The sequence below is a fragment of the Cuculus canorus genome, chromosome 2 (assembly GCF_017976375.1).
Source record: "Cuculus canorus isolate bCucCan1 chromosome 2, bCucCan1.pri, whole genome shotgun sequence".
In the NCBI taxonomy this organism is placed as follows: Eukaryota; Metazoa; Chordata; class Aves; order Cuculiformes; family Cuculidae; genus Cuculus; species Cuculus canorus.
In genome coordinates, this window is record NC_071402.1 from 123184331 (window position 1) to 123202358 (window position 18028).

The 18028-nt window shown below is 37.9% G+C and overlaps 1 protein-coding gene across 8 annotated transcripts in view; it reads left to right on the forward strand.

Annotated features, from left to right (window-relative positions):
• Positions 1-16070, forward strand: part of TBC1D5 (TBC1 domain family member 5) — a 319581-nt gene extending 303511 nt beyond the window's left edge. For all 8 annotated transcript variants that reach the window (XM_054057267.1, XM_054057266.1, XM_054057270.1 and 5 more), the window contains 3 exons: positions 5363-5442; positions 6183-6359; positions 12198-16070. In XM_054057267.1, coding sequence (XP_053913242.1) covers positions 5363-5442; positions 6183-6359; positions 12198-12491 — 551 coding nt within the window. In that variant the 3' untranslated portion in view covers positions 12492-16070. The remainder of the gene's footprint in view (positions 1-5362; positions 5443-6182; positions 6360-12197) is intronic.
• Positions 16071-18028: the final 1958 nt, after the last annotated feature.

An 18028-nucleotide genomic window follows, 5' to 3' on the forward strand; every position in this document is an offset into this window, starting at 1 on the left:
GCCTGTCCTCCACTTCTCTGGTGGGAGATTAGGGGTGAAGGTCTGTCTTCTAGATGGACAAGCATGAAGGGATGCCTGAGAGGACCTTGTCTACAGGAGACTAGTTTTCCCACTCATTTAACACAGCTCTGAGTGGGTCTCTTGTAGAATCTGTATTGAATGCATGCAGCATTTTAAGTGAAAGTTCTTTTATTTAATAAGCCTCTAAAATAATTAGGCCAAGCCTAACAGCTTTTCCACATTCAGAGAGGAAAGTTGTGAACAGCCTCTTTCCTTGTTTAAGGAACTCAGCAGTGACTGCACACATCGTCATGCAATATGTAGCAGTTCAGTCATCAAAGAGCATAAGCCTTCTCTAATTTTCCTGCTAGAGCTGCTGTGGATTATAGTTCTCTTTCATCTCTGTACCGGGCATGATAGCATGTCTTCAATTTAACCTTTAGCAGTTAAGTCAGAGAGAGGAAATAGTAATCTTGGTGATTTTTTTAAAACAACCTCACTCTACAGTGAGTTTGCATGTGAACTTATTTACAATTTGGGATAACAGTAAAGGCAAGAAATGAAAAATACACTTCATCTTAATTTTTAGCTCTTTCAACTGTTGCTATCCAAAATACTACTTGATACATTGGTTTTATATATTTTGTAGGAAATACAAATAATGCAATCATTTGCATGTTAATCCTCTATAGTTATAGTTGGTTTTAAAGTATATCAGGAGAGCTGATCATAGTCTCACTGAGGAACTAGTTATTGATTTATTGATCTAGAATCATAGAATCATAGAATAGTTAGAGTTGGAAGGGACCTTAAAGATCATCTAGTTCCAACCCCCTTGCCATGGGCAGGGACATCCCACTAGATCAGGCTGCCCAAGGCCCCCCATCCAACCTGGCCTTGAACACCTCCAGGGATGGGGCATCCACAACTTCCTTTGGCACCTTGTGCCAGTGCCTCACCACTCTCAAGGAAGAAATTCTTCCTTATGTCTAGCCTAAATCAGGCTCTCCAGTTTATACCTGTTTCCCCTTGTTCTATCACCACAAGCCTTTGTAAACAGCCCCTCTCCAGCTTTCTTGTAGCCCCTTTCAGCTTCTGGAAGGTTGCTGTAAGGTCTCCTTGGAGCCTTCTGTTCTCCAGGCTGAACAACCCCAACTCTCTCTGCCTGTCTAGTATCAATCTAGTATCAATCAAAAATAAATCTGCTAATTTGACAATAAGCACCCAATATTAATTGTAATCAATTATGTAAAAGGCATCCCTTGGGTTATGAGACTTGTTTGAAAGTGGCCATAACAGTGGATAACACTGCTGACTTCTGAAGAGAACAGCTGGGTTTACAGCTCCAGTATTTCTGAGGCTTAGTTAACGGTACAGTTAGGATATGACAGTTCATTTTGTGAAATTTCGTTGGTTTGTTAGTACTGTGCTGAAATAAATCCAGAATTGCATAATGGTTGTCTGGGATCTACGTCTCATAGCAGTGCTCTGACCACCAGGTGGCAGATTGCATAATTCACCTTTTGTTTTCCTCTAGTAAGAATCTCACTAAAAATAAATATTTTCTTTGCAAAACATTTGGCATCAGGTCAATGAAATCTTGCTGGAAAAAAAACCCCAAAAGGTAGCCATAAATACTTGACCTTAGCCCTAGTCTTCCAAGTACAGTAGGATTTTGTTAACTTTTGAATGAAAACAGTTCTCCCAATAAGATAGATGTTTATAGCATAAAATCAAAGTGGATTCAATTTTGAATTATATAGGAATCACATAATCCGTTTGTTTAAGTCATTGTATCAGTGTTTGTTTTACAGCTAGGGAGGTGTTTTCAGTTCTTAATTAACATCTGTGGGGGCAGGGTGGGAGGGTAAGATAGTTATTATTTTATGGGAAAAAAGTGCTTAAAGCTGTTAAGTACAGATATAGAGCATCAGAAAAGGAAAAAAAATCAATATATATGGCCAATTCATTTATATACATAAAGCACTTCTCTCAAAATACAGCAACATCTCCAATGAAGGAAGGATAATTAAATGATAATTATATTATTAATTATTGCAATAATTATATAATTAAATCTCAGCTTAATGCAGAAGTCCTTCAGCTGAGCAATATCATATCAAATATACTTCCTAGCACACTTAACAGAGCTAGTGTTTTCAGAAGTATCTATAGTTACAAGGTTATCTTTTGAGATACAGAAGAGTAAAATAAAGAGTTTTGTCTGCACTTGGGACCTCCCCAGTTCATCTCAGCAACTGACTACCCTGGGAGGTGCCCCCAGCAATGGGAAGGGGCTTGGTTGAAAGTTCCTTAGGTGTGTACTGCTGAGCCCCAGCACAGCTATTCACAGGAATGCAGCTGTGGAGTATGTACTGAGTGGCTTCCCATCCCTCCTCTTATTCCCACCTCTGCTTCCAGTCTACATGGGTTATGAAGGTTGGTCCCAGCAGGAAGATGTGACCAAGGAGGCACTCATGCAAAATCACAGTGCTTGTATGCTTCTCTCTTCTAAGGATTTTATTATTTTTTTTAAATTCTTTTCTCCTCGTTAGACAGGGAAAAGGAATGATAGGTTCTTTTCCATTTTTTTGAAATACTGACTTACAAAACATCTCTAAAGAACAGAGAGAACGGTAGATTATTTCCACGTCATGTACAATTAGAATGTCTTTCAGTTTTTGTTCTCTTGCTCTTATTTTCATTATTTTTAGATTTCCCCTCATTTAGTCTTCAGCAGGTTGGAGGTTTGTTTTGAATTATTTTCTTGGTCCATCTGCTTAGTCAGTATGCGTACCTTAGTTTTTTAATGTATGGTTGTAATTTGCATGGGGATCAAGCACTGTAGAATTGCTTTTCTTTCTAATGCTGAGAAATCGAAGAAACGGTTGAATTTAGCAATTCAGGCTGTGATTAAGCATTGCTTTCCTGCCTACAAAGACTTTGTACTTCTGAAGTTACAAATTCTAAAGCTTTTAAAAGTAGGGACCCTCAGTACAAGAAGGATGTTGAGGTGGTGGAGTAGGTCTAGAGAAGGGCAATGAAGATGGTGAAGGGTCTGGAGCACAAGTCTTATGAGGAGCAGCTGAGGGAACGGGGATTGTTTAGCCTGCAGAAAAGGAGGTTGAGGGGAGACCTCATCACTGTCTACAACTACCTGAAAGGAGGCTGTAGCGAGGTGGGTGCTGGTCTCTTCTCCTAAGTAACCTGTGACAGGATGCGAGGGCATGGCCTCAAGTTGTGCCAGGGGAGGTTTAGATTGGATATTAGGAAATTCTTTACTGAAAGAGTGGTAAAGCATTGGAACAGGCTGCCCAGGGAAGTGGTGGAGTCACCATCCCTGGAGATGTTCAAGAAACATGTAAATATATCACTTCAGGACACAGTTAGTAGGCATAGTGGTGTTGGGCTGACAGTTGGACTTGATGATCTTAGAGGTCTTTTCCAACCTTAATGATTCGATGCATTGTTTGTTAAACAGTGGAAATTAGGATTTAAAGTTTTATTTTATAAGTAAATGTTAATATCTTTTATTTACCAAATCGAGAGATTAGACAATTTAGATGTACAGCATAAAAAAAAAGGCAAGTAAAATGTTGAATTAATTTTACTTTATCTGGATTCATGATGTTACATATTTGCAGAGAGATCTAATTTTATATTATTTCTAGCTTTTATAGTGCAGTGTCTTTCTGATGTAAAATTTGTACTGAACATTGTTCAATTGTACGTTTTACTTCCTTGCTGCAGGACACTGCTGCTGCAATATGGTAAATAATGAGTGCTAAATGGATCATGGGTCTCCATGTTCAGATAGACTGCTTATGCAAAGCTGAGTTATCTTACCTTCAGTGTTGCTCTCGACCTTGATCACACCACTCTTTCATGGACGCTTGTCATGTATTGCCTGTTGTGGCTTTAGCCTCTTTTGATCCTACTGCTTTTCAGATTACTTTTTTAGCAGTTCATTTAGTCCTTAGGCTTTGACCCTTTCTCCTCTTTGCCCCTTCCAGTCTTCATTTATACCCATTACTGATTCTTGGCTCCCACTCAATTTCAAACTTCTGTGCCTATATGTGGGGTTTAAATCCACCTCTTTATTTTTAATCTTCTTGTCCAGGCTCCCGCATCTCATTTGTTTCCTGTTTATTCTGTGAATGCAAAACTTACACTAAATTGCTCAATGTTTTTTCTTGAAACTTCTTTCTGTGTCAAAGTTGGCAGTGTTATCATATTCATCCTTGTCAGCATAATCTGTGACAACAGTTTTGGCTTTTTGCTGAACATGTAGGATCTTTTTAAAAACAAACAAATGCAATGCAGGTGTGGATGAATGGTACAAAGCTCTAATTGTGAAGCACCTGGGATACAGATATTCATGAGCAGCAAACCGTCGTTCCCAATTGAGTGTCACTGAGGAATTTGGGCTCAGCTCTGCGTATGTCAGACAGGAGTGGCACAAAAGAGTATCCTGTCATTTTCAATCAACAGATACCATCTCAATCTGCAACTCTGTCACAAGGAATATTTGCTATGTTCTTAAAGAGGAGGAAAGTAGCATCTAGGAGGCCAGAGAAGGACCTGACACAGTTTAAAGAGTGCAGAGCTATAAGAGCTATAGTTTCTCTGGGCTAGTTTGGACTGTAGCATTGCCTGGGATTTTCCTGACACAAGGAGACCATCCCAGCTCCAGTTCTGATGTGTCAGCCAGCCTCCAGCCCTGACTTCTGCAAACACCATATACCAGGGTATTGAAATGCATCCTTGGAGGACAGCGCTCTACGTATAGGAGGCAGGAGTGACAGTACTGCACTGCTCTTTCTGTCAAATGAGTTTTGCTCAGCCCTGTGTTTTTTACCTAAAAAATGGAGTTGGAAACAAAATGAATATTTCAGTATTTTTATAAACAGAAGAGCATTCTGGCATCTGCAGTGTCCATGGGATGAAGATGAAGATTGCTGTGCTCCTACCCTAACCCTTTCTGTGAGCTGCAGCAGGCTGCTGTAAATGTTCTTGAGTGCTTCCCAAAGCATTTACAGGTTCAAAGATGTGTGTCACTCCGTTATGTCACAGAGGCCGATGTTTTCTTCAGGGGACCAGTAGTAGCCTGAGCCCCTGGGGCAGTATCAGTCCCGCAGCAGCACAGTGTTGCTGAGGTCTCCTGGCAGCAGCGGCACGCTTGGGCTGGCCTCACCTCCACAGCTAATAAGGTTGTCAACCTCTAGGTCTGTGTGCAAAATTGTGTTTGCAAGTCATAGGATTTAGTTGTGAAAGAGTAATTCAGCAGTAAGTTGGCAGCACAGTAGAAATTATTTAGGGAATTTGTTTCTCTTTACCTTTTTTTTTCCTTTTGGTGTTACAGGAAATATCCAGGAAGTCATATTACAAGAACACTTGGAAAAAGAAGATGAAATTCTGGTTTCCTTGGCTGGTTTGAAGCAGGTATAACTATAGCTTAACTTACCATTCTTGTATCCTTCAGTGCTATTAATCCTTTCTTTTTACTCTCCTTTTTTTATACTGATGTTCTGTCTTGTTTTAAGTGTTTATTACTAAATGCATCAAGCATTGCAGCATACTTTTATAGAAAAAGATAAAACTCTTCTGTAAAGAGTACCTATGTCTTGCACAGTATTTGCTCCCTGGAAAGTTCTGGAGACCTCAAACCGGAACTGAGACAGTGTGACACCAACTTCTGGACTTAAGCCACACCATCATTTTTCTTAATGCAAAATGTACATGCTAGGCAATAATCATGCCTATGTCCCCGTTATTTAGAACTGCTGACACTTGAATGTCATTGAATTAAATGAAAAAATACTATGTACATAAAATGAGAATGCTGCTGAGCATCTGTAGTTCCGACCATTAAAGCTCTCTGTTCCTTTGAAATACATTTTATCAGGAACAGTGTGACATATGTTAAATGTGTAGGGAATAATCTTAAATAATCTTAATTTCTCTTTAGATTTCTTAGTTACTTGTTTTTCAGACTCAGATATAACCACATCTGGCTGATATTTAGATCTATAGCTAATATAGATATGAATATTGGCTTGCTTCCTATTTCGTAAAAGGAAGCATTTTGGGGAAATGGTGTATGAAAGCATGCTGCACAGAGCTTTAGAAAATGTATAATTCCTCTGAATTTCTAGCTTAAATTTTTTCCCCTTTGACAACAGATCAAGGACATCCTGAAAGGTTCCCTGCGTTTCAACCAGAGCCAGCTGGAAGCTGAAGAAAATGAGCAAATCACGATAGCCGATGATCATTACTGTTCCAACAGTCAGAACAAAGGGACAGTTGATGTCCTAAAGGGACCTGTTATGACAAAGTCACAGTTCATCTCAGGACAACAGGTGAGATAAAAATATCTCAAACTGGTTATTGATGGAATTAGACTGATATTTTTTTGATACTTTCTTTAGCATGTCCAGACATTACATGGGAACACATCAACATTGCTGATGCATATGGAGCTATGGTTAAAAGTTTCTCTCTAGCTATTGTCCTAATCCCATCAATTATTTTTATTATAGTCTTATGCTCTACACCCTGATATTTAAGTCTTAAGTGTTATGCAGTGTATGGAGGGGTTCTTTCAGATAATTGAATCACAGATTAATTTCCTACAAAAAAAGATGTAAAAAAAAGGAAGTAAATGTTCTCATATCAGTTGATTATTCTCATTGTCCTTGTCCTCCAGAATCCCATTATGTAAGAGCTGATTATCTGCATTGCAGTGCATCCAAGGCCAGTGCCAAAAAGGAAATACTGAGGAGGTTGCTCTTACCTTCTACTCCATTGTATTGACTTTCTCCTTGAAACAGTAAACAATGTTTTCACGTACAAAGCATACAATCACAAGACAAGTTCATATACAGAAAGAGATCTTTTCCTTTCATGTTCTAAGGTCTCTGTCTAAGACTCAGTCTGACTCAAATGTGATCTTGAAAACAATTACTGTTGTATATGCATGTGTATGTGGAATTTTCAATGTTAGAGTTCTAAAGGTAAATCCCCTACCCCAATACTGAAGCTCACACCTGTAAATCCAGTGGTAGCACTATCACCTCAAGGGCAGAGTATGCAATCAGTTTACTCTTTACAAGTTTAATTAGGCACTAGAGAAAGTATTTATTGATTTTCAAATAATGGCATAAGGTTGTTTTGATTATTACAACAATCCACTTGAGTTAGCAAACACTATGTTAAAAATCGTATTTAACTGTGTTTCAGCGTTAGAAGCAATACTAAGAATTTATTTTTTTTACTTAGTAATGGTAGGTTCAAAGAGCAAAACTTTGCATAAAGTTCTCATTGCTTCTTTAGGTGTTGTCAGTACAGTCACTACTTTCTGCCATAATAAAGGCATAGGTTAAACTGATGCATCATATTGGAGTGTTCATATAATGACCTATTTTGCCCTTTATTTCCCAGCATTTGATACAAAGCACATTTTGGTTTCTTGCCAAAATAGCAAATACTACTTTTTTATTATTTTTACTTGCATTTATTATAGAAGTTGGAAGGTAGAATGCTATAAAACATAACAACATGCCATATGAGTGTATGCAGGACCTAATCATGCTGGAGAAGACCATATTCAGATACTGGTCCAAATCACGTGTCACTGAGCAGAGGCACGGGGGCGTTGCACTTTGGATATTGGGAGTGGAGCGGGTGAGGACTCGTCTGCGCAGGTTTCTTTCCGATGGAAGTTTGCAGGGGGATGTGTAATGAGGTCTCACCCAAGTGTGTAGCCAAGGTGTACATCCAGCCATAGGAGCTGAGAGGTGCCCATGGGTCCCACAATTTCTATGCCATAAGGCAACTATGAGCAACATGAGCAGTGATTGTATAAGCAGAGCTCCTGCAGAGCATTAACGAAGCTTCAGCATCACATGGACTATGTTTGGAGGTGTGATACATTCATATGGAGCAGCTTCCTCCCCTCTTACCTTCTGGAAGTTCCAATTATGATAATGAGAAGTGGCCCCTATCACAGAAAGAAAAATAAAAGATTTGGGTTAGAAATGGCAGTCCAGGGGGGCTGTTAGTATCCCAATGGCCTGTGCTGTTTTCAAGCCCGTCATCTTTAACCACAGTGTCTAAAAACAAAGAAAATGGAGAGCTTTGGAATCTTTTTAATAAAGCACGGGAAAATAAAACTACTGAATTTAGTGGGCTGTGACATTCAGCTGTTAATTGATGGGGTCAATTGTTGACCCAAACTGGGCCAAAGCCCAGGCTTTTAGCTCTGATGAAGAAAATGGGCTGCATTGATGCTCTGGGTCAAGCTGGGAGTGCTTACTGAGAGCTGCAGGGGGGACTAAAAATTCCAACCACTTCTAGACCGTTCAGTGCATTTCTTGCTAAATAAATTTTATGGTGTTTACATTTTCTGTGACTTTGGTAATGCATGTAATTCTATTTGATGTGACTTATGCTGTAGAGATTTTTCTCTGGTGGAATTATAGGGATATTTTCCAGAACAGCTGGAAAAGTTACAGGTGTAGTTATCATGCAATTGAAATTAAAATTTGGTCTTTTGTGCTTGGCTGTTATATAAGTATAAATTATTTATCAAATTTACTTTTTTTAAAAGTGCTGTTCCTTTTTTTTTTTTTTTTTTGCCTCAAAATCCCTTTCTGGAAGGTGAGGATAAGGATACAGCCTTTCTTTGGAAAGGAAGAAAGGAAAGCTGTAAAATTAAAAATGCAAGAAAATTGAGATAAAGGCTCAAAGAAATAGAGCATTTTTTAGAATGTTTGGCTTTGGTGGCAGCATGCAGTTGACAAACAGAAGGCTTCTGTTGCTAAATAATGAATGATAATTAACACATTATCTTGCCTTTATGTCTGTTCAAAGGAGGAGGCAAAATGAGCTGCTGTTCTTCTAAGCTTCCTTGAATTGTATCCTTACAGTTAGTTTTAACTCATTCACAGTATGAAGGCAATTGAAATAAGCTTGGTCCTAGTAGATGATATTCATCAGGAAAAAAAATGTTTGGAGAAGCCATATGGCAACGGGCGTAAGGTTGTTAACTTCCAAAGCTACTGGAAGTATAATTCTGTCATTTTTCATTTATTCAGTAGTGGCAGCAGATGGGAGAAAACATGGTTTGCGTCAGCATGAGTTTCCTGAAACAGAAACAGGCAGAGGAAGAAGAGAGGAAGTATTCTACCTCTGGAAATATCAGTACCAAAATACCAATGTACGCCAGGGATAGACAAACATTTGTGGGTGGCCCTTTTACAGCATTTTGGAGTCAGTATCTATGCTTTTCTGCTTCTCTGACACTCCAGTGAGCTATAGGTCTCTTTAACTGAGCCAAAAAGTGAAGGTAGAATGAAAAGTAGCGTTACAAAGCACAACACGTAAGGGCAAGAAACTTGGGTGAGTAATTTTCTTTCCTTTTAATAAAGGGCAGGATGCTTTTTTTTTTTTAACTGTGCAAGAGCACATTTTTTGGAAGCAGAATTTAGGAAACTGCAACGCTGGCACAAGGTGTTTATGACAGTGGGTCCTTACTGGGGCTCACTGCCAAAAGGAAGACACCCCATTAGGATCCTTGGGGGGTGCCTGCAAGGAAAATAATATCACTGGGTGAGTGTGTCACTAGATAACATCTGTGTTGTCCTATGGAATATGGAGCAATCTTGGATGTAAGGGCTGTGAGGACTGAAATAGCATGACTTGATAGCTTGGAATAATAAAGTATATTATTTTGCAAAATGAGACTGCACTGCTTTCCCTGAGATCTTTTAAACAGAAGAGTGGAAAGAAGCTACGTGAACTATGCAATCATGTTTTTTTAAACAAATGTATATTTCTGTTGTCAGGGGTGGGGGGAGAGAGGGCAGAGAAGAAAATTCTGAAATTTTGAACATTTAAAGCTCCTGTCTTGTGGCTGCACTAGGTGCCTACAAAATCAGGTGACTACTGACATGGTGGTGGAGCAGAGCCACAGCTGTGTGCTGCCTATGTCCCCTGGAAATGGCAGCGATTGACTAACAGCTTATGAAAACAGCGTTTCCAGATGAAAGCAAAAGGCTAATTAATAACAAATTATGTCTCATCTCAGAAGTGCTTAAGTAGAGAAGTATCTCTCCTTGTGGAACAGATCTGTTTGTTTTCAACTTCATGGGAAGTGCTTGAAGTGATTGACATTTGAACTACCCTGATTCTGTGCAAATCAGGAAGCTTGAGATCAGTTTTGATAGCACTCAGCACAAGATAGTTGTTGATATTTCTAAAAGCATTCTCCTTGTTTTGGTATGAATGTTATTAAGTCATCTGAAGAAAATGAATTGGTATAAAAAAATAATAGATGTACATTTCTATCAGTTTAGCAGTCTTACACCAGGACCTTTAAAATTGTAACCAGTACTCTGGACTTAAGATATTGCCAATTGAGTGAGAAAGTATTAAAATCGGTTAATTACAAACCAGAATACTATATATTATTATACCTAGATAATAATGTAATAATATTATTATACTTAGGTATACTTACAAATTTATAAGTTATAGAAACAGGATATTTTAAAAATTTACTGCAAAAATTTACTGAGATATTCAAATCGTCATTCACATACATTCTGGAACAGGTCACAATTCTGTATTTGAACATATTTTCATTCAGCTGATATTTATCTTGTTTGTGACTTTTAACAATTTGGAATGATTGTGTAAATAATAACTGAAGACTTCCAGCTCCCTCATTTCATATTACAATCATTCTTAATCACCGGTGAGTTTTGCTCCCTGAGCTACTCTAGTGTTCCCTTTCAGGAGATTTCTACTCTATAATCAGTAATCAGAGCAATGGAAAATTGTTTTCAGCTCTAATAGTAAGTTCAGCAAAATAAGTTTTGCTGGAGATCATGGATAGCATGACTTCAGATTGTGTCTTGCTGATACTTGTGATGACCTCTATACTCCAATTTATGTACTCTGCTGAGGGTCTAAGTTCATCTCATTCAGATTCTTCCTGATGGTCCTTTTGTTACTGCTTTCTTTTTATCTAATACCTACAATCTCTCATTTACCTCAAAGTGAATTTAATTTTTTCATTTGGTGAAAGTCATAGCTGAAAGAGTTGCAGTTGACAGGCATGTTGACATACACATTTCCCCAGCTGCCCCTATATTTCTCCTTTTTTTCAGTCTCTCATCAGTGTAATCAAATATATTGGTTTCAATATTAGATCGCTTCAGGATGCTTATTCCCACAGGCTGCTTGGCAGACTGCATTCTTCTGCTGTAAAAAATTCATGTGATAGCAAACAAGAGCACAATCATATTTTTGTTAGAGGAACATAGTGCTAGATAGGAGCTGAATGCACCTCTACAGAAGAAAATGAACTGTTGTCCATTTGGATTGCAACCAAGCTAATAGGCTGCCAGTTGTCAGCTAGTGAGAAATACTAATCTTCTGTATAGGTGGTCTTCCCTTCTAATTACATATAGCTCTGACTGTTGAAAAGCTGGATTCCTCCTGAATATGACTATTTGGAATAGAAGATTGTCAGTTCATAGACAGTTTTCTGGTACACTGCTGTGTAGTCTTGGTCTGCTGCCAGAGTGTGTAGGGCCACACAGTTCCCGAGGGGATTCTATGGATTCCCAGGCCCACGTTCTCCGGTAGAATCAGGTAATACTCAACAATACTAAGCCTAGAAGCCCTTGGAGCCCTGATCTGCCAAACCTGAACTGGTATTTGCTAAACCTGATCTACATATGGCTCAGATTCCACAGGTCAAGGTTTTACTAGGAAATTGTTCTGACAAGCTCCAAAATGCCATTGTCCATGCAGACCGGCAAGAAATTCCTCAATACTACTTCATTAATTACTGCAGAAAACTAACAGCAGAAAATCTCCACATCTATAATCTGTGTTAGATGCCTAGCTGCTGTGATCACTGCATGGGTGCACTGTGATGGTGAAACATGTAAGGCTGCTATACCAAATAGCATATTTTTAGAGTGTTAGCTTTTATGCTTTTGTAAATAAGAAATAAAGTATTTCATCCAAAGTTAATATTTTTTTTTATATCTTGATTTGGGCATTGCTACTTTTGGGTAATGATTATTCTTTTATCCTTTTCCTGTATCACTGACATACATCATAAACCTCATTAAGTAGTAAAACTGGTACTAACCGTAAATTGTTTCTGTGCTGCTGTCTTACAGACTACGAATGATTCGAGCACTAGTGAGAGCAAGAGTGCTGATGACTATATTATGGTTTCCAAAGAGGAGGAAGGAAGTAGAAGTGCTGTCCCGGAGCCGGCGCAGTCCCTTCAGGCAAACAAGGAGGTAGCGGTGAAGCCAGAAGCTCCATCTCGTTCTTCTTTGGTATTCTCTGACCCACTGATGGGCTCCATTTCAGCCTCCTCCAGCAACCTGAGCTCCAGCCCTGATGACAACAGTAGTAATAACAGCAAAGATTCTGACTTTGCTATTGTCAGCCCACTGGACATCTAAAGAAACAGGCTGGGAAAGTTTGGGAGGTTGATCATTACAACTCAGCTCAGATTCCTGTGGTTCCACGGGCTGGATAGTTCTTTGCATTAGAAGGACAGAAAATAGATAAAGGTAACCAATTTCAGCTGCCAAAAGCAGAAATTTTAAAAATATAAATAAATAAACCCACAGCCCGCAAACTGTAACTTTTCAAAAAGAATAGACAACTTTTAATAATTGCCTTAAGTAAAGATCCAGTAAAACCCAGTTCTAATATACAGTTATTCTTAGTTGTAGAGTTATCTTACTTAGGAGCTTTGTTACTATAGAACTGTTGCTTTCCCCAGAACATAGGATAGTATGTGCTAGATACCATAATGGATTAGGAAGCGTGTAGATACTTGGCATTAAACCTGGAATAGCAAAGACAAGCTAGACTTAATATCAGCTTTTTACTAAATATGCTTGACTGGGTTTTATGAGTAGGAAAGGGTACTTTTTCTTCAGAGATTGTGATTAGAGAAGTAGGGAATGTATAACAGAAAGATTAAAAGCATTGTCCTGGCAGTAAGCTTGTTCTCAGTTGAGGAATGCTAGTCTCTTCATTTTCATCTGGCAGTAGCCTGAGGTGTATTCCAGGCAGAGGTGTATGTAGTTGTTCCTCGGCACTGTCTTACAGGGAAAATGTGTGACAAACACCTTGTGAATGGGGACATATGCAACAGAGCCTTATTTCCCTTTGCCTACTTTTTTTCCTCTTGAGAGTTCTTGGTTCACCTCTTTCCCTCTTTATATCTGTCTGCTTTTACTCCCTCTGGCATGCATTATTTTTTTTATTTTACAGAGACAACCATGGTTTAAGCAGTAGGTACAAGGGAAATTACAGTATTTCATAGTGTAGACCTGAGCCAGTTGAACTAAAAGTAGCTAGAGTATGATAACTTACCAGGGAAGGTTGCAAAGTGAAATGAAATGTTCATAATTAAAAGCACTTTATGCCTCATCACTATTATCTTCTATAGACTCTGTTTACATATATTCCTATACGATTTCCACATTTCTAGTCAAGAAAAACATAATGGTGCAGCAGCGTTAACCAACAGAAACTTTGTAATTAACTCTAAAACTTGTTCTTCTATGGAAAAGTGTATTTCTTTCCCACTAAGTACATAGCACATCTAATAACAGGTTTTTTTCAAGTAGTACTCTCTGATCCCCTTAAACTCTGCTAAAATTCAGAAAAAGAACCTGGTGGTCAGTGGACACCTGCTCTTCCAGGACCTACACAGAACTAGCTTGAGGAAGGAATGCTAGAAAGTCATGCTATTTGTAACACCAAATCAAATTGCATTATTTACTTTTAAGTTACATATACATTATACCATGCAAACTCTTTGTAATTGCATGGCAGAGCTTGTGTTTGTAGTTATTTGCTGCTTAGTCTGTAATTGTAAATGGAGTTAAGTACCATATTCCAAAGATGAGGTGACATGTGGTTTGCTGGTTGTAGATTTTACAAGGTCTGTGTCAGTGACTGCAATTAAGAGATAATAGTCATGTAATTATATGGTAACTGAGGTATCCTTACACACTCAAAAGCCTCTGTGTAGCTCCCTTGAGATTATTTGTGCCTTGGAAAATGATAAAATGCTAGAATATTATGAGCAGGCATAGCATCATACATCTCTGTGACAGAGCGATATGAACAGTCAGATGACTGTTTAGATGAAAGATCTTAAATGCATAACATTTCAGAGAGTGTTTATTTTTGTTTAATTTTAAGCTTCATAGAAAATCACTTCGGAATTCAGCATGCGTGCCTGTCTTCAGGTTTATTTTATTTCCCTGACTTTGCATGAATGCCAGGGGATTAGGTGGCTGTTGATTTATTTAGGTCTTTCAAGCTTTTCTAGCCTTAACCCGTTCAGCAAGGCTTGTGCCACACCACCAACAAAGGGGAATCTGTTCAAGAAATACCTTTGGTAAGAGGAAAGAAATATTCTGGGAACAGAGAGGAAAGTTTTATATTCTGTGATATATAAGCCTTCAAAGATTCCAGTACTTTGGCAGGGGAAAATATTTTTACTTCTTGTTTGATTTTTTTTTTTAAGCATCAGTCTTTTGATTTCTGTTCTGGTTATTTGTTTCAGGGATCACATGACTATTTTCTTGAACAGTCTCATTGCCAATGGAAGACCATGATTTGTACAGTTCTTTTATTCTTGTAAATTAGTTGTGGCTTTAATATTGCATATTTTAAAACAGTGCTAGAAGTGTATGAAGATTTTGGGAGTTTCTAACAAGTTTTCACTAATCATGAATACTGATTAGGTGAATGCCTGTCATGCCGTGGGATATGATAAAAATCTTCAGAAAGAGAGACATGATTATACAAATAAGATCAAAGCAAATTCCAGAAAATGAATCTGCTTTTGGTTATATTCATCCCAAATATGTTGTCTCTGATGCTTGATCATAGTGCAGGGATATTTAGTTTTATGTATTCATTAAGTCAGAAACTTGTAAGTTAGACAAAATGTTATCGCCCTGTCTTGCATTATTTTAAGAATATACTGAGAAAGAAATTGTCATTTAAAGTATAAGATTTTTTTTTTCTCCAAAGATGACCTGCTCATAATGTTCATGGATAAAAATAATCAAATAGAAAAATTATATGGATTGCAAATTACTGATTAATATGAAATTAAGATATGTGTCTGAGACTGTTGTACTGTATCTGATATCTGTAATTTCTGACTGTTTCAAGTCTCTTGCATGTCATTTCAGTTGTATGTACTGCAGAAATGCAGTATCATATTTTGACTGGGTATTCATTTAGTCGTGGACCTTTGTATCTTTACTCTGGAAGAACATCTAGCCCACTTTATTAAAGAAAGAATTAACAAATTTTCTGGGCTGTGCTTGTGGTGTTTTTTCAAAAAAGGAGGGAAAGCTTTTTTACTAGAATACTGGAAGTATAATTTCTGAGAACAAGTATGATTAAAAACTTCAAAACTATCTCATTACCTGTACAAGCACAAAGTTTATTAATAATTTTAATCAGATTTTTTTTATATATATATATATATATATGATGCAGGGAATAAAACTGCTTGTCATTTATCTTACCCAAACAATATAGAACATTTCCTATTTTACCATCTTTATGATATATGAAAATAGCGAACCAGAGTTTAACATGGTGTAACTTTTCTGCAATGTCATGAAACATAGTAGAGTTAGATCGCTGTCTCTCAGTCCCAGTATCTGTACAGTAATTTTCTGAACCTCAATACTGTATTTCACGTTCTTAAGCATTTTCTGTGATTCTCCAATACGTTCTTCTCATTGGATGGCACTAAGGCAGCTATGTAAAAGACTGAATTTCAGATTTAAGGTGTACTTGTGCCTGGCATTTACAATGTCATCTGTTCAAATACAGACGCAGCAATCCTACCATGAACAGCTTTCTGAGTTCTGGACATCAGCCCTTAAATAAAACTTCTGATTTTGTGCTGCATGTGTTGGTCTTGAGTCAATGTCTGTAATGGTTTATTACACTTGAAAAAGTGCAATTTCGTAAAATAAACTTCATTTGGCTATGGAATAGTAATTACACTGTCTCATAATTTGTGCTGTTCTTCTACCAGTGATTGTATACTGTCTCTGCGTTAGTGTTTCCTGTCTCACAGAATCTGCTAGACTCCCACGTTAGTAGCTAGCTAAATTTAGAGATGAAAGAGCATGAAAGAAGGTCATCAGAGAAAGAGCCACTTGAAACCTGCACATACGCAACCTGTTTGCTTCCTGCTCGCAATATATTTAACCACTAAAATGGTGAGGGAGGATTTAAATGTGTGGGAGGATCCTGCAAGAGGGAAAGTTGTAACCCTAGAAACAGATGATGAGCTGAAAGAGGTGTAGCTTTTGACTTTCTTAAACTACAGGTTCTTTAGGGCAGGAACCATCTCTCTTTCTCTCTCTCTCTCTCTCTCTCTGAGTTTGTACAGAGCTCCTAACACAGTTTGCCGTGATCACAGGTGCTGTCAGGCTAATAATAATAATAATATACTCATTATTTCACCAGGTTTTGCTCTTTCAAACAGTGAGGTAGGTGTAATCCAATAATAATAACAACTCTGCTGATACCAGTAGTATTTTATCGGAGGAATTTGGTCCCACAATGCTGAAATAAGTGTAACTGAAGAGCAGTAGCTTAAATAAATAAACTAAAACAAATAAAAAAAAAAAACACCAGAATCAGGACAAGACTGCCTAATACAAAAAGCTGTATTTCTCTCTTGTTATATCTGAAGTATAGCAAGTATTTTCTAAACTGTGCTTCAGCATTTGTGTACCTTGCCTAACTACACCTGCTGCGTTTGTGCAAACCTATCTTTGTTTTAATTTGCAAAAGCCTAGTTGATGTTGAGATGCAGGAAGCATTAAAATACATCAGCTGCTGAGGGAAGACACTGCAGTTACACTTTCTATGAATGGTAAGAATTTGATCCTTCAAATCCCTGTGATTTAACACTTTCACTGTCTTCCATGGTGACGACGTGAAAAACCCTGTAAGCATTTCCAGGCACCTGGTGGAAATCTGCTGCTTAAGTCATCAGTTGCGGTCACAGAGCTTTGAGCTGAGAAAGTTTTTGCAGCTTTGCCCTTCCCTGTGAGTTTCAGGGGCTGTGGCAAGATGAGGTTTTGTCTGAATGTTTAACTAGTACAAAGAAGTATTCAAAGGTGCTATAAATTATCATGTCAGTATTTGAGACCTTTTGGAATACAAATTGCTACATAGTTTTGAGATTGAAGAATAGTTGTCACAATATCTTGGTTTCCCACCTACTGTGTTAATTGAATCCAGGGGATGGGAAATATAGTAAATCAGCATTGAATACCCCTTTAAAATAAGAGGAAATATCAAACAAAGAAATATTAAAAGGAGATTGTCAGAGGTGTCATCTATGTTTCTGCGTAATACATACCTCTGTGCAATACTCAGGAAGATGCAACATTTTCTTCCATAAATAGGGGAACTTGCGACAGCCTGGAACACATGGCAGAAAGTGTACATGAATGTGAGTCTGTTCTTAAAAACATTTTTAAAGCTCCAAGTATTAAAATACATCATAATGTTAAAAAAAATACACACAAATCATATTTAGGCTTGCAAAGATTATCAGGTCACAATAAAGTTTCACCTAGTTTAGAAAAGTGTTACATTTTCTTATTAAAATATGATTACTTACTCTATCGCTTGTTCCACCCTGCAGCTTTCCCATTAGCACTGACACAGCTGTCTGGATTGCTGCAGTGTTTGCACCTGTAGTCAATGTAACAGTATTGGGGTACCTTTTGGTGTAAGCAGGCTGAATATTACTTTCTTCTTCCTCAGTTATTACTGCCTGGCAGTCCCTATCCGTGCTTTATCCACATGTGTCTTTTCTTATTGATCTTTGATTGCAAAGTCTGCCAGTGGTTTGACTTCACATGTGCATTGCATTTGCAGCGATGGAACTCCAGCCTCCAGGTGATAACCACGGTGCGACTTA